General features: G+C 27.3%; 1 protein-coding gene across 1 annotated transcript in view; it reads right to left on the bottom strand.

Moving 5' to 3' along the window:
• The window catches only part of LOC148225955 (kin of IRRE-like protein 1), a 231,105-nt gene that overhangs the window by 64,290 nt on the left and 148,725 nt on the right, over positions 1-18,090 (bottom strand). The window contains exon 10 of the mRNA XM_088203998.1: positions 1,614-1,773. Coding sequence (XP_088060124.1) covers positions 1,614-1,773 — 160 coding nt within the window. The remainder of the gene's footprint in view (positions 1-1,613; positions 1,774-18,090) is intronic.

Raw genomic sequence — 18,090 nt, 5'->3', positions numbered from 1 at the left:
GCTAATATGTACGGATTTTTCAGTATTACCAATATTTTATATTGTAATACTGGTAGTATCAAAAATCGATTTTTGCACCAATGCTGGTACTACCGGTATTGCAATCCATTAGCAGGATTTTTTAAAAATAAAAGTGTAAAAATTGACTATAACAGTAAAAAATTGTGAGTTAAAATTTATGATAAATTGAAAATTACAACACAAATAAAATAATGCACTGTAAAGAATTATAGAGCATTATGAAAATCAGGAATCGTAAAAACATTAAAAAGATTATATATTTAATTTAATTAATATATTCAAATAAATATTTATTTTAACACAAAATTAACGTTAAGCAATACTTTAGTTATTATATAAATAAATATTTTTATTTTGGTTTTAATATTTTTTTCAAATTGTAAATTATATATTTTATATTTTACCACAAATTATATATTTTACAAATTAGTTCTGCAGTTTTTGTGAATATATATTTTAAAGCGCATAAAGTTTAAGCACCACACTACACGAACGATCCTTCCATCGCAAAAATGCTGCCTCCAAGTAAGTGCCGCCCGGGGCGGTCCAACATGTCCCCACAATTTAGCTACGCCACTAAAGTCTTTTCAAATACTCAACGATTGCATTGAAAATTCATAAAAATATCTCCCTAAATAAAACACTGCAGATTTATATTGGTTCTAAAAAGCAGCTTTAAAAATCATTTTCCATACTCTGATTTTGGCAACAATTGGAATAGAGATCTATTAAATAATAAAGTTACTAATACTAAACATTCATTTTTATTTAAACAAGATATTCATGTGGAATTGTCATGCTTACATCTTTGAAACTACAATTAAACAAAATCTATATGTTAAAAATTAAAATGTGAAATATTTTTACCAAATTATATATTTTCCATATATTTCTACAATTATTCTCTAAATGGCTAACTGATTTGAATAACAATGTATTTTTAGAAGCAATAATTTTTTTATATAGCTTAAAGATAATTTTAAACTAGAGTTGGTTAATATAAATAAAAAAATCTTATTTTATTTAAATTTTTTAAAGCAATATTTTTTTAAATTTTCGTACTTTTTAAAAAAAAAATCAGATTAAGGGACCTTTGATGTACACGTGCATTGAAGAGTCGGAAAAAAATATTAAGCTGATTGTGTATTACCCTTAGTCAAATATAGTGGCGGAAGCGTTACGGTCATGGTTACATGGCAGCAGCAGCGGTGTACAAAGTTGGAATCTACTTTAATGGATTCCGATTGAAAAATATTTCTAAGCACAGACTACGCTACCACCGGATTTCAGCAAGAAATGCTAAGCTAACGGTAGTCCTTCAATAAGCTTCAAATAAACACTTAAAGCAAATTCTATCATTATTTTATTTATATTCTAACTATTTTTTAGGATATAACACATTTATTGGAGCCCCATTAATATGGCCAAGCCTGTTTATATTTTATAGTGCAGGTTGTATTAGCGTTAAGCTGTTATTTTCTGCACACGTATTTAAATAAATACTTATTTTCAGGTGTTGTCAGCAAATTGTCATAATGTATTAGCTGATTTCCGTATTGTATTTTAGTCAATAAATTAAACATATTACTTACATTTAACCCTCAGTGTGACGTCATCGCTGATAGTCTCTCCTTCTGCGTTGGTTGCGGAACATGCGTATTTTCCTCCACTGTGTCTGGCCACTTTCTGCAGTACTAAACTATGATTGCTCATTACAATCCTGGCAGATACGTTGTGGTTTAGCGTAATGCCCTGAAAAGAAGAAATTTTGTTGGTTAGTAGCGCAGCAGCATTCACTATGATAAATTAATTTAGTCTATATCAACATATTTGTGTATAATTGAGACAAAATTAATATAAGCAGCTGTTGCAGCATTGAGAAATTCACCATCAGTTTTCATTAGTATACAATGGCTGTCATACACATTCATCATAAAGCTTTGGCTTAGTATTCAAAGCTACTTGCGGGGAATGCAAATTCACAACAACAATGCTTCTTTAATTAATTAAAGGAAATTCTTACGGTAAATTCGAAAACGTAACAGTCTATTTGTGCTCAAGACGAAAATAATAATAATAAATAAATATAATCTTCATCAACGCGGCGCTTGTATCCAAAACTTATTTTAATTTAACAATATTATTTTAAATTATATAAAAAAATCGTATTTTATGCCCAAAACCAGAAATAAAAGCATTATTTCAATTTCTTGATTATATAGATTCTTAAGATTTGCGAGTAGCTAAATTTTTTTTTTGTAAATTTATAAAATATATAAATATTTAAATTCGCATGAATTTTGCTTGGTATTTTTTTTGTTTATATACACACATTAAAAAATGAAACTGGGGTAAAATAAAGGAGCAACTCATACATACATATGACGATTGTATCCTGGCGGGCAGAAGTGCCACAAAAGCGCACAAAAGGTAAACGCGGAAAATCGGAAACGGTTTTTCCACGCGGCGCTGGAAACGGGGAATAAAGGAAAACTCGCAAACCGGCAAGATTTTCCGCGGCGACAAATGAAAAAGTTTGCCGGGCGCACTAAAAAAATATGACAATTGTCAAAAGACTATGGGGGAGCGGAAAAAACGCGGTCATTAGTCAACAAGAACGTTCATTTTTTTCATTTTACAATCTGACGTTTTTACAATGGGCCTATTATTACATTGGTGTGTATGTGTCATTCGAATAGTATAATCAAATAATACAATCTTAGCAGCTCATCCAATAGATCATAAAATGGATTTATATATTACTTACTAAAATTAAAATCCTTAAGATTTGAGGACAATTTGTTTAAAATGTGCAATTATAGTTTATTAGAATGCAACTACGATAGAGGAGGCAAATTAAATGGTAAGATGCTGATCTAGTGAGAGGATGATAATAGCAAATTTTTTATAAATTTGATGAAGCTTTAAGTGCTATTTTAATTAACTAAGTTCAGAAAGATAGGTGAGATTAGGTTACGTCAGAGTTTAACTAGCGAGTTAGGTTAAATTACATGTATGTTAAAAAACTCTCTTTTTAATGAACTTAATTTTTATTCAATTAGTTCAAATATGTCGATTCACTTACATATAATTATATCTCTTATAATATTAGTTTAATAAAATCCAATGATTTCTTGTGAATTATATTATAAAATTTAAAAATTTAAAATAAAAATTCTAGCTTTATAAATTCTTGAACTACTTTATTTATTCCTATGAAAAAATTGTATTTGTTATTGTAATGATAATAAACATATTATTTTAATATTAGTTTTGAGATAAAAATCTAGTTTTTTTTATATAATCTTGTTTTTGGAAAAATAGGTATAGTTTATATTATTTAATTATTCTTCTGACGGAATAAATAAACACTATGATCTTATATATATATATATAAACATGATAAGTAAGTCTGAAAAATTTAAGAAAACGTATTTAATAAAAAAAATTGTAAAAATTATAATTTAAAACAAACTTTATACAAAAAATATTAGCATAAAAATTGTAGTGCTTTCATACAATATTTTTTTCATATAAAAATCCATTAATATAAAATAAATTTGAACACATAATTGTTATGTATTATAATATATGTATATACATATTATTAAAATATTTTTTATATTTAATAAACGAGAAAAGAATGCTATTATATTTTCTTATTTTGGTGAAAATAAAATTGATTACAATAAAAAAAAAAAAATTTAATAATTTAGAGACACAAAAAAGGTAATAAAAGAGCAGTGTAAAAATCTATGTAATATTTGTTTTTTATATTAAAAAAATATTATATAAATATGTATTTATATAATATTATTATTTAATGGCGAAGTCTGATTTGACATTATCAAAAACTATAAATAAATATCATTATTATAATCTAGCCAAAAACCGCATGTACCAAAATATATAATACGAATAAATTAAAAACGTTAAAATATTAAAATATATTAATCAAGTTGTTTTATCATTATAGCAAAATTTTAGCTACATAGTTAAATTAACTTATTACTACTAATAAAAATCAAATTTTATACCGACAAATCCACTTGTTTTCATTGTCAGAATAATAGAAAACTTTGAAGGACTATTAAACAATTCAGTTCTACTGTTTCACAAATTCTTAATATAATTTACTTTTAAATCATAATTAGTTTTTAATTATTAAATTATTAATAAAAATTTTATTAGAGGGCTGACTCAAAAGTAAATTAATGAACTTTACCGAAAATTTTATAATAAAATCGATGGTTTTTATTCATATTTTCTGATACATTCTCCATGAAATGGCAAGTAAAAGATTTTAAATTGGTGTTGAATTTTTTTTATATATGTATATAAATTAATTTAGTTTAAATTTGTAGTAAAAAAATGTTGAATAAACTTGAATTGTCTTATAATAACATAAGTGCGATTTGTTATTTGCGTAATAGAACAATTTACAGGAATATAACGAAAAAATCGGTTTTTCTTCTTTGAAGCCCATATTAATTTTATTTATAATAAATAAAAACATTGGTAATGTAATATCAACACAAAAATTAAATAATCTTTTTATAAATACAAAATATAATGAATCATATCTTAATAAATCTATTTTTTTATTATTTTGAATTAAATCTTAACTATCGTTATACGGTTATTAAAATTAAATTCCAGAAAATTTTCTACTTGTTTTATAATGTGATTGATATTAAACTTTAAGAACTTATATAATATAAAGTAACAATTTATTTCTAAGACTTTGAAAAACTCATAATAATAATTTAATAGCTATTATTTAATTTATAAATATTGCATAAAGCTAAAATATTTTTGATATCATAGCAAATATTTAAGAGCTTTTGGATCAGTGTTCAGTTTTACATATAAATTGAGAAATCTTATAAAAAGTTGAATTATTTTTTGTGTAATTATAGCATATGCGTATTATTGCTATTTAAACCAAAACTAAAAAGATTTGGCATTTATTTTTAGTGGTGATTAAAATTAAATGTTATAGAATTGTTTAGCAAAAATTTAGTATTTCTACTTTAAAAGCCCATAATAATAATCTAACGTTTATTATGTGTTTACAATGTAACACAAAATATAGCAAAAATACACATTTTTTGATGTAATATTAACGAAAAAATAATCAATGAATTTTGCTGAAAATTAAAAAAATAAAATACTTCGCTACATTAAATTTATTAAAAAAAATATTCAAGAGCTTTGATGTCAATGCTTAATTTTACATATGGTGCTGTGAAGGACCATAAAGCAAAAAAAAAATAAGTATTGCTTAATATAATTTAAAAATAATTAATTATCTTGCATTGAATTTCATAATATGAATTTAATTTACAAATTTTAATATATTGTCAATGCAAAAATAAATTATTGAATTTAGCCAAAAATATATTAAGAGACAGTTTAATAAAAAAAAGCGTTTTACTTTATATTTAAAGATAAACTGCTTAATAACAAATTAAAGTCTGTTTGTCAATAGTTTTCGATTGTCTTATTAACTTTTCCATATACAAATCCAAGCTATATCGTTACAATATTAAATATTTTATTATTAGAAGATATTTATATGAACTATAAGGGTGTAAAAAACGTGACGCAGTATTTAAGAATACGAACTTGATAATGTCAAGCGTTTTTAACTCAAATATCCTCATTTAAAGTAGACTAGATTTTCAATTAAAATAAAAGCTCTCTTGCTTTGAAATCCTGTAATTAATAATATAAATATTTTAAAGTATTTAAATATTACCTTCATTACGAATTTACATTGAATTTAAAATTGGCAATTATACTTTGCGGGATGAAATTCCAACAAATTTCAAGGTTGGATTTTTCACAAATATTTATAAAATTTTCTTTGTAACATAAGCTATGCTTGACTTCATCCAACTAATTAAAAAATAATGAAATTTTATATTTGCGTTTTTATTTATATTTTAATTCATTCTTAAACTATCTTACTCACACTACCATGATATAAGATTGATATTTAATGGGTTTTGCTAACACAGCCCCAAAACCACTCGAAAAACGCTGACTTTTTATCATAATATTTTTTTCGCAAAGAGTGACCTCACAGGCAGGCATTTGCATACGTGAGCTTTTACCTCAGTGTCCCAAAAAACGAAGAAAAAAGGAATCGCCCGGTTAGCGTGTCGTCGCTTTGCATTTTCCGGGCAATAAGTGCGTCGATGGGGGCGCCACCTGTAGTTCCTTCCGGTGCTGGAACTCGAGCTGCATACTTAAAAAGCTAAGAGAAAGGCAATAAGATTTGTTTCCTGCTTTAATTTATCATATGCCCGTTTAGCTTTACTTCACATTAGGACGCTTAGCTTTTGAAACGTGATTATTTTACACGGTAAAATAATAAAATTATAAATTCAATATAAATATAATACACAGAAAACTTATTTAATCAGATTGTGTGCAGTGACAAGAAATCGCACCAGAGGGACGTTGTGGAATCCACCCCCAACAATGATAAAAAACGCAAACCTGTGTCTTTTAAATAGTCTCAATTAATTTGTATAACATAATTTAATCAGACATATTATTTACAAGATGAGCGTTACATATTCTCGTAACTCCCTGGATAAAAAGCAGCACACTTTTCACAAAAATATGCCAGAATCTCAAAATGGTAAATGGAAATATACAAGTAAATGGCGGAATTCCAGTGGCATTCGTGTAGCGAACGAATTTAACCGGCCAGACATTCGACACTGTTCCTATCTCTCCACCTTTCGACGACTAAACCGTTGGTGCAATAAATTGGCGGAATACTTCAAATACTTTAGCTCCTGCGACCGTCTCTGTAAGATGGAACGATTTAAATCTTGTTCTCTGAAGCTTTTGCAGTACAATGTAATTTTAATTCTCTGAGAACCAAAAGATTGAACCATCGAATAATTTATCGTATATAAAAATCAAGTATGAAACAGAATTTATTTTACTATTTTTTATTTTGTCAGATTTTAACTATCTAATAATATCTGTTTTCATTTTTTATTATGCCAAATATTTTAGAAATTGTCTCTGCATCCAATATAAAAATCAAGTAATATTTTATTGCAAACAGATTTTATGTTATAATGTGCTAAATAGTGTTTATTCAAATATAAAGTGTAGCTAAATATGAGCCGTTGATTTTGAAAGTGGGGCAAGTCCATTTTTTTACAAAAAAAAAGTTTGAGCTAATTTTCATTAGAAATGATTTAAAAATTTCTGTTTTTAATCAATTCACAATTATATATATCAATTAGAGTGTAAATTTTCAACTAGTAATTTATTTTAATCAATGATGTTAATTGTTTGTTGATTTTAAAAGTAAGGCAAGTTCACTCAAATAAAATAATTTTAATAAAAATTGAAAAGCGTGCTATGTTAGTTAGATTCCATTCTGGAGTCTTACAGACTAATGGTTTTACACAGAAGCGTAAAGAGAAAAATGTGACAGAGAAGTTAAAGGGAAACGCAAAAGACTATATAATTTTGGAATGCAAATTTTTTTTAGACCCATTTAATATTTTTAAAGGAAGAGGAGACCATGCTCTCAATGCAAAAAAAAATTAGAGATGATTTTCGTGGTAGAATGGAAGGTTTCTTCAGGAAAATCAATTAGGAAGAAGTGAAACGCGTAAAGGAACATATTTTCCTCAATCAGAAAGATATTATAGAAGATCTCACATTCTAAATAAAAAGTAATAAAACTTTGAAATTATTATAATAAAAATGTACAATTTATACGTTAATATATGTTAGGAAAATAACAGATGTTTTGTTAAGGAGATAATTTATGGGAATATTTTTAACAAAAAAATTAATTTTCAATTTCATCATTCACGTAAAGACACTTGCCAAAAGAGAAAATTAAAACGTCACGTGCAATATTTAAGAAAAAACAAATCTGATAAAACAACGTTAACTTCATTTAAAAGATGTCTAATTAGCTAGAAAAGTCTTACAATAAAATAAAGCGCTAGCCTCTAAAAATCCAGGAAACTATTTTGCTTTTCATTTGATTTGCAAAAAGCACTACCATACCCTAAACTGACTCTCTTTCATACTATAAACGAAACATGTATGTTTTAAATCAAGGTTTCCACAATTTACATAATGATGAAATTCATATGTATACTTGGGATGAACCAAATGCATCCAGATGATCACAAGAATTTTAAAATCAACGGCTTATTAGTATGTAATTTTGGCAATGTAAGAGTTATTATTTAAACTTTTATTGAAAAATATGATCAAATATATAAAAATAATTGAATATAACTTAAAATTGATATGTATCATGGTAATTACTATTACGTTGTATAATATATTCCAAATATGAGTCTCGTCGAGCATAATTAACGTTATACGCTCAAGAATGCAGAGAATCTACTCTCTTATCAAGTTACTTCCTAGAAATCGCATTCAGTGCATGCATCTTATTAATTTAACTTGATACCAAAGTTCTGTACTTTGCCGTTACACACAATGGTAATACAATTAGGAATGATAGCTACCGCGGAGGCGTTATTATATTAAATTCCCGGTAACTGGGAGCGTTTAAAGGATTAACTTCGGAGCACCCTATATCTGATTTCGGCAATATCGTCCGCGATTCTAAAGGTAAACTTTATATTTACAGCTCTACTCTACTCTAAATTTATATTCCGCTTTATCTATTATTATATATCTGGCAAAGTATAGCTAATTGATATAACCGAATCATACTTTGTTAATTGTTCAACAAGACTCGGTTTAACCGATGAATTCTCTTATTTTTTTCTTTTATGGTTTAATGAACGAGGTAAAGGAATGATAGAATAAGACTTTGGTTCATCGATTGGTGCAAATTAAGACCCTCGGATGCATTAGGGCGTTATGGGAACAATGGCACTTCCTTCCGGTCTCTTTTTTTCCGGTCTGTTTGATTTCGCGTCGGAGAATTTGGCAGAGGAGACGATTCGGCAAACAAAACGAGCGGCGATGAAATTAATCGAGTGTTCATCAATCTTGTCGGAAAATTTCAATTATTGAACCGGACGGCAGTCATGAAGTGCGAGTGGGCCGATCAAAAAGTTGGCTGATCGATTGATTGCCTCGAACCGGAAAAATACGCGTATATAAAGCGCTGCTCATCAAAATATACTGCTAAATTGTTTGATTGACACAATTTCTCATCCGAATTAATCTACATAAATTTATTGTATTCACTGTAACTATATCTTTAAATATCATTAAGGATTTATAACTTACATTTTGTCAGACATTCACGAGAAAAATAATATTGATAGATTGATTAATTTGGATCAAGAGATTTTCAATAACTATCATTAATTTAATACGATAAGCATTAATATATTTCTTCTGGCAATAAAAGTCATTTAAAATCATTGAAAATATGCTCATTTAAGCTATGTGTCGTCAATTAGTTATCACAGAAAAATATACACCATAGATATTTTATTAAAAATAGGAATATTTATTAAAACTGTTTTTTAATGTGTGAATAAATAAAAAAAATGTATATGTTTTTTAATACATTTAATTTATTTATGTGTATTTTTGAATTTATAATAACTGCCGTATTTTCGACATTGTTAATATAAAACTTGTGTAAAAAAATAAATATCTTGGCTAATGCCTGCACTACACTTTCTGGAAGTTGGCCAAGGTTGGCCAAGGACGGAGAATATAGGGAGTTGCTTCGGTTCTGCCCGCTCTAAAATCTCTTGGAAGTTGTCCGAGCTTACCAAGAACGGAAGATAAAGTGGGGGTAATTCAGTCGACTTGGCCAGCTTCTAGCGCTTCCAAACATTGTCGGCAAAAGGACCGGAGTCAAAGGGACCGAAGTCGGAGCTGCTCTTTCGAGTGCGAGCGGTGAGATACTTCCCCTTTCGCTCTCTCGCGTGTTTAGTGACGAGAGTAAAAGAGAAAATTATATGGTCTTTTGCAAACTGAGATAGAATGAGTAACTCGGTTTAATTTCAATAGTTGCGCTGCATAGTGGTCACGTGGTCAAGTTATAATACCACATGCTTATCGGGGACTTCAACAGACTCTTACTGACATCTTTGAATATTTTAGGGCACCAAAAGGGATTAATTATATTTTTGATAGTATATTCTTCTAACATATATTGTTATTATATTTTTTTATATAAAATTAAATAATTAAAAAATAATTAGTTGTACTTGATTTTGTTAAGAAAAACCGTTTCAAATATCCTTATGTATTTTCCTAGATCGGTTTATATAAATGTCACACCATAACGAATTCTTATTTAGAATCGATGGCGACAAGTTCTAGGATAGTCACAGATGTGGTGTAAGTATTCTGTAGTATCATTTTTATGCCTTATGGCATTTTGCAAAAACCGACAAAGATTTTGCGTAAATTGAATATTTACGACCGAAAAGTTTTCACTGATATTGTATTGGTGAGTGCTTACACAAAATTTTATAATTATCAGTAGCGTAATTTTAATAATATGACAATTTAAAAATTGCAATTATTTGGCACATTCGCGCGCAAATATGCCGGCTGTACGTGGCAGAAGCCGCCGTCCGGACGGCATATGAAATTTGCGAGTGTGGTCGCTTACTCGAAGTCGACCGTCTTCAGTTGTAACTTCAGTTCGGACCACTTCTAGAAAGTGTAGTTCAGGCATAATATCTTATTTCAAAATTGATGCAATTAAATACATTACAACATTTTGTTAAGAAAATCATGGAGAAAAAATAAAGAGGTTTAAAATGCAGTTTTCGTATATTATTTTATTTTGAATCTTTGTAAAAAATTTGTTTATCTCTAAGGGTCATGAAAACAAAATCTTGTTTCCATTCTTTAACAATAAACATATATTCTATGAAGCTGCTATAATTAATTACTCCCACAGGAATTGTTAAAACAATTAGTAAATAATTGACATTGCTCATACACCATTTTATCAAATGTATAAGAGCTAGGACATTACCGTATTAAATTACTATAACTACTTCTTGAAGACACAATAAGTCAGAACTACTACTTATAAACAAGAGTACAGTTAAACTAGTAGCAAACGGAGCTACGCTGAATTGACATAAATGGTCATTAAAAGCAGCTGAAAAAAGCAGACATTTTTTATTTTTCTTGACCGTTCATCAGTCTACCATTTCAGTTTATTTTTGATACAACATAATGTACATGTTTATGTATATATCGTTATTTTACAAAAAATATGAAAAATATCGTTTCAATATATTTTAAGCATAGATAAGGAAGAAACACCTAAGAGATATAGAAGGGCTTATATGTATTCTATATTAATAGGTATAATACACACAGTACTTCTCAATGTGACGGTTTAAATGCCGTATAGAGTTTAATACAAACATTGTTTTAAAGTTGCACTATTCAAGCGGAATAATTTTAAACCAGTGTATATGTACGATACACTCGCTCGAAAGGTTGTTCAATTTCACACATTTATGTGCACGTTTTCAACAATGTCCAACATTGTCCAACAATGGCGTACAACAATCGTAAGGGGACTTTTACGATCGCTCACGAGATGAGTTCGCACAGTGATAGGTCGTCAAAATAGATGTGTTGTCCATCGCCGTATTATGACCGCGCTAGTAAAACCCTTGACTAAAAAATTATCTCATACAACCTAATAATACCTAGGTATTAGTCTCTCTCTCTCTTTCTCCCTATCCCTAGAATTATCGACCGAATCGTTCCCGGCTATATATAAATTGTATAACACACAATAATTCTGTTCTCAAGCCGTGAGACGCAATTATGTAAGGAATGCAAAGTCTACACATACCTCACTGTCGTATTCTGCTACTTCAAGTATTTCTATTGCTCTTTTGAAAATTTGAAAGTCTATGCATTATAAAAATGATAAATTGTGTATATATTGCATTAGCTTTGTATAAATATTCTCGCTAGCTACATAAAAGCTTTCAGTTAAAACTCTTTATAGAATAATATGATTTTTTTCTACAAAAATATTTTTTTTTAGTAATAGTTATGTCTGGCATTATCGTAGTGAAAAATAATGCTTTTTACACTAAATGCAAATATATAATTAATGCCAGATAATGTCAGTATTTATTGGAATTGTTTGTTTTGTTTGATTTTAAAATAAATAACTAGAGGTTAACCAGTGTCGTTTTGTTTTCATACAAATATATTATTTAGGATCAGAATAGCGTATTCTGTAAGGTCTAGACTAGTAACTTAGAGGCACTGGTTCAAGCCAATACAGCAAACTCGAATTCTAGATTATAAAAATGCGTTAAGTGACATCTATTGATTATAAATTAAAATACATTTAAATGTACTTAATTGTATGTATTCATTATGTTAGTTGATACAGATTTACCATAGTGTAACGCATTGGGCTTACGCCTATTTGGTTATAATGGGCGACTAAAATTAAAATAAATATATGCAAAATGGTATTTAATTTTGTCTGGGAAGAAACAATGCGGCAACTAAATGTTGAGCTTTTAAACTATTTTCAGGTAATAAAAAAATATGGATATAAATTATTATTTATTATATCTAAAGATATTTTATCAAACAAGATCACACGTTCCAGTTTTCGATACACCTTGATATACTATTCACATGCTTAGTATATTTAGAGGATATTTTTTAATTTGTAGTTGTTACACGACCGAAGATTTAGATTAAGAAATTGCGGTTTTAAAACAAGATACGTCTTGTAGAAAAGTGTATTACAAGCGGCATAAACTTTCGCATTACTCAATTGCATATTTTATTTTATGGTATTCAAAACTTGCATATTTAAAGAAGTAAAAAGTTAGTAACACAAAGTTAAATAAAGAAAGTAATACGTAGAATCTAATTTTGTATTGAGAGACATTTCATTAAAACTTAGACGCAACTATAATATTTACAATTTGAATTTCCCTAACTTAGTTTCTTAATATTGTAATGGAATACAATTCAAAAGCAATTTCTATTACATACTTTTAAAGTTATTTGCATTATTTCGTTATAAATTGTGTTAGATTCTACCTGTGGGTTTTCTGAAAATTTGTAATTCCAATAGTTTAAATAAAATTAAAAATTATATTATAATAATATGCATATAAAATATAAGAGTTATTATTTTTTTGCTCCATACTATCTTTGTACCATAGTGTAAAAGTTAAACTAGGCATGATTAAAGGAGTCTAAAGACTATTATTATTTTATATTTCTGTGTCTTTCAAATTGCTATAATAAACTTTAGTATTGATTTAAAATTAAAATGAGAGTTCAGTACATTTTTATTTATAAAAACGCAGTTGTTTTATTATCGTGTACTTGACGTGCTGGCAAACATTATTGAAAATAAATAGAGGAATAGCTTCAAGATTGCTATTTTAGTCTGTGCTTATCTCTTAAGTTTCATACAGACTTCAGATATGAATTCAACGTTTTTAGTTAAAAAAAATATTAATTTTGGTATGTAATATATAGCAAGCGGTAGCACATTGTCTACAAATAATATGATTTTTAATAATGAATGGTTAGATCCTAAAAGATTTCACGCAGTTGTTTGGTTTATAAATGGTATTAAAGGTAAATTGACTAATGGCTGTTAGATTACCAGTTTGCGTTTATCTTTTAAAATTTATGCAACCCATAAATAAAAATTACCGTTCCTTTATTTGTTAAACTATTAATTTTAAGAAAGAAACTTTCATTAATACTTTAAGCGCCAGCGACTCTTTCCAACTTGGTTTACTGATAACTAATGCTAGTACAATAATCATTATTAATTAAAAAAATTTAATTGTGAATAGCTCGTTAATGAATTTGTAAAAAAAAATAACCGCCCGCGAGTCGCTAGCATTTAAGTGGTTAAGAAACTGCAAATATTTTTTTGCGTCTCTTAAATTGCTATAATAGTTTTCTAACACATTTATAATAATTCTGTCTTTAAATGTGAGTTTTACTACTACTTATTCACTAGCAAAAACACTTAACACATTGTCCACAAAGCACATTTTTAATAGCAATAGGCAGTCAAATACCTAAAGAGTTCGCGCAGCTGTTTACCTTTAATGTTTTTGCCGTACTGGAAAACGGCATTACAAATTATATCGTATATTTACAATATTTCTCAATTGCGTTTATTAAACATGTAAGAGTTTAAAATTACTTTATTTGTCAAAATAATAAATTTTTAATTAAATTTTACAGCCATAATGTATGCATTCATATTTAAATCATCGAAAGAGTGCAACCTGATCTTTGAGATGCCTTTGAGTCCATGTGACAACAAAAAAAATATATGCTCAAATTAAGTGTGATTTTGAAATAGCTTGAAACTAAACACATATATGCACTTTGGTTTAATCGTAATGTTTACAAATTACAAAAAAATATGTTTTTAAAATTTTTTTACTATTGTAGTTTTTAAAAATTAGCTAATATATCAATAATAAATTCGACATTAATTTATACTTCAACAAGATTTTAGCAATTAGAATTTTAAACCTAATCAATACAATCTTTAAAAATATATATGTATTCATTTTACATGTTTTAATTATTACACAGAAATAATATTAATTGAGATTTTTATGCAAAATTTATTAATTTACTGAAATAAAAAAAATAAAAAAATACTTTCAGTAGCATTTTTGTGTTTAATGTATTTTATGAAATATATAAATATATGGTTATATTTTTTTTATAAAATAGAACACAATAAATAAATAAAGATTTTTTACAAATTAATAAATAAACTGATTTTATCATTGTGGCAAAATTTAATTTATATATTTATATATAATAATATATAATATAAATAAATTCTAGGAATCGTTTTTTATTAGAAATGCCTAATTTACATGACCTTTACAATAAACAGAATTCTTGTGAATAAAATCAAATATATTGAATTTGACCTTTACTTTCCGAATATTCCTTTATGTTATTTTCCGTCATACTTAAATCTTCTGACGAACAGTAAATACGAATAAAATAATAAATAGACAACGGTAGTATTACGTGAATTGTGGCTTGAGACAAATTGTAGGTAAAATATATATGTGCCCAGTGCTAACTCTAAATAAAAAATTGAATACATTGCTACGAATACAATTCAAATTATTATTACATAATAATTAAAATGGATTTTTACATGTAAACTGAGTCTACATCACGGAGGGCGCATTTTTTTTGCACCTTAAGGATTGCATATAGTGATTACATACAAATATTATTGTATTTATTATTCAAAAAAAATATCAATTTATTAGAACTACATGAATCAATAAAATATTTTAAATATAGTTTCGTGCCTCTGTTTCGCACAGTCGACAAATGTCATTATCACTTTCCGATAACCGTTGATAAATTGGCACAGAGTTGCCTTATCGCGAACAAATGTCGCTTTATTAACCTAGTCCCCAGACGCGGGCGAAATTAAATCGGCGAGCGGCGTGCCGAATAATTTCGACCCACCCTGTGTGTACCTATAACGGCACTTAGTGTATGCATATTGAATAATGCCGTGAATGGGAGACTTAACGACCGCTGGGATGCTACCCGGATGATGTTGGGAATTCGAGGCGGGATCCATGAGATCACTTGTGGAAAAAATTCAGTCTGGAAAATTAGAGAGAGTGCTTTTTTTACCGAGCCTGGAAAAGTTTATTTATATTTTTCGTGCGCCGAACGGCGTTTCGAGCCGATAGTTCCTTTACAGGCGAAGTGAAACATGCTATAGGATTTAAAATATATATCGCTCAACTACGCACCGAAGAGATAAATAACCAATTTATAAGCTAATCTACGCTTCCATGTCTTTTAGCAGCATTTTGAATCAAGACGATCATAATTTCGTGCTTTGAACTTAAATTATTCAATTGTTGCTGTTTATTTTATAAATTCATATTTTGAAAATAAAGCTAGAATACTTTGCGAGTAAAATTTTATTTTACTGAGACAATGATAATGTGAGGGACGACATTTATTTGGCCATAAAATAACGACAGCACATTGGCAACACTGAAATGGCGGCAGCGAGAGCAACATATTTTTTCTGTCAGCAGAGCATTTTCTGCTAATCTCATATCATTCAGTTTGAAGAACAATGTGACTAAATATATAATAATTTAATAAATTATTTTTGTCTAATTTCTACACGTAACCTTACGTCCTTTAAAATAAATTAACGTATGCAAATTATATGTAAGGCAAAACATTAAAAGCTACTTTTAATTAAAATATTTTTTTTACTTAAATATATTATTAATTTCTAGTTGAAAAAGCAGCAGTAAGTGCAACCAAAAATAATAAAAGTGTAATATTCCTATATATTTATTACTGTATTTTTGATTGCAACTTGTTTATGTAATTTTTAAAAGTCTGCAGATTAAAAAAAAATAAAATTATTTCAGTGAAAAGTATTTTATCGATTTATTAGTTGCAGTCAAAAGTTTTATGTTTTTACTTAAATTTATAAATTCGAATTACCTTATATTTTACAATATAATTTATTAAATGTAATACTAACTTAAACCAAACTAAGTTCTATCTAGTCATATATATATATAATAACTCAACTCAAGCATCTTCAACTAATATATTATTTTTACAACAAACATAGGTTTATAGCAAATTTAGCAAACTTAAACAAACTTATTTTTTTTAAAAATACTGAAAGCTTAAAGCATCAGTACCATGCACATAAAAATATATGATAACTATACTATATAAATATCAATATTGTTATCAATAAATTTATAAGTAATAAAGTCTGATTTAAAAGCTCTTTATATTAAATAAAAGACAATTTATTCAATATAAGAGCAAGCATTACTTTTTTTAATAATTCAGAATTACTAAAAAATACGAGTGAATTTCATTACTTAATACCGGTATTTATGTAAAATAAAAAGCATTGTTATTTCAAAATACCGATATTATATGACGATGTTTGCAGTGAAGAAGATCGAATGTTGTTTTTTTTTGTAACCAAAAAGAACTTATTTTGAATAAAAAAATATATTTCGGGAATCACAGGTTAAGCTAAGCTTCATTATCATAACCATCAGAGATATTTATAAGCATATACTTCTTAAACGAATAAAATCAATTCCCTGTGTTCTGCAAGATATTGTCCAGTTGCATTAAACTTGCTTTACTACAATTTATTTCATTGTAAAAATTATAAGATATTGATTAAACCAATATAATAAATATAAAATTACAATACAAATGGTCAAACTGATACAACGATTGCCTGATTAGGATTTAAAAAATATTAAAAATACAAATGTACGAGTTATTAATTAATTTATAAAAAGTGTAGAAGTAAAAAGATCTATATCTTTAACATAAGTTATCTGCAATATATTAAGAATGTCTAATTTTAATTAGTTGTTTTATACTTTAATCCCATTTACGCGTTATCGCGTGATAGCAAAATTTCGCAAAGTTGTGGAGCTTAAATAAATGTAACTAAAGCTCGTTAGTGCAAACGTAATAAAGGTTAAAACTTTTATCAAAAAATATCACCTTTTCTCAAAACATATAATATACATTTATAATTTTGAGAAAATAGTAAACCGTAATCTGTTAAATTTTATTTAATAGCTCTAAAACCATAAACAAATTGGTAGTATAATTTTCTATTAAATTTATATAATATTTATTAGGATTGCTTTTGTTAAAAACATATATAAAAGGGTATTTGATCGATCGAAGAAGATTGCAACGTAAGTGTTTGTTTTGGGTCTAAGAACTTATGTCCAGAAAGTAAAAAATGACAAAGCGTGATGTCTTTAAAAATGTTACTATGTGAGCTTAAAAAAAGCTAATTGTTTATCGATTTTTTTAAACAATTTTTCAAGTAAATAAATAATATTTAAATGTCGTTTATAAATAAAAGAAAAAGCAGTAGACCAAGATTTAATTCTTGCAGAATTTAAGAACATAATTAGTATTCATTGATTATTCAAATCATAACAACAAAATTTCGATAATTCTTATTGAAAACTTTATGATATAGATTTTTTTATAGATCTTTATATATATTTA

Source organism: Plectrocnemia conspersa, unplaced genomic scaffold (assembly GCF_051122295.1).
Source record: "Plectrocnemia conspersa isolate PC_06_02 unplaced genomic scaffold, ASM5112229v1 ptg000014l, whole genome shotgun sequence".
Classification (NCBI taxonomy): Eukaryota; Metazoa; Arthropoda; class Insecta; order Trichoptera; family Polycentropodidae; genus Plectrocnemia; species Plectrocnemia conspersa.
The sequence above is the reverse complement of the archived record's forward strand: the minus strand, read 5'-3'. Positions and strand labels throughout refer to the sequence as shown.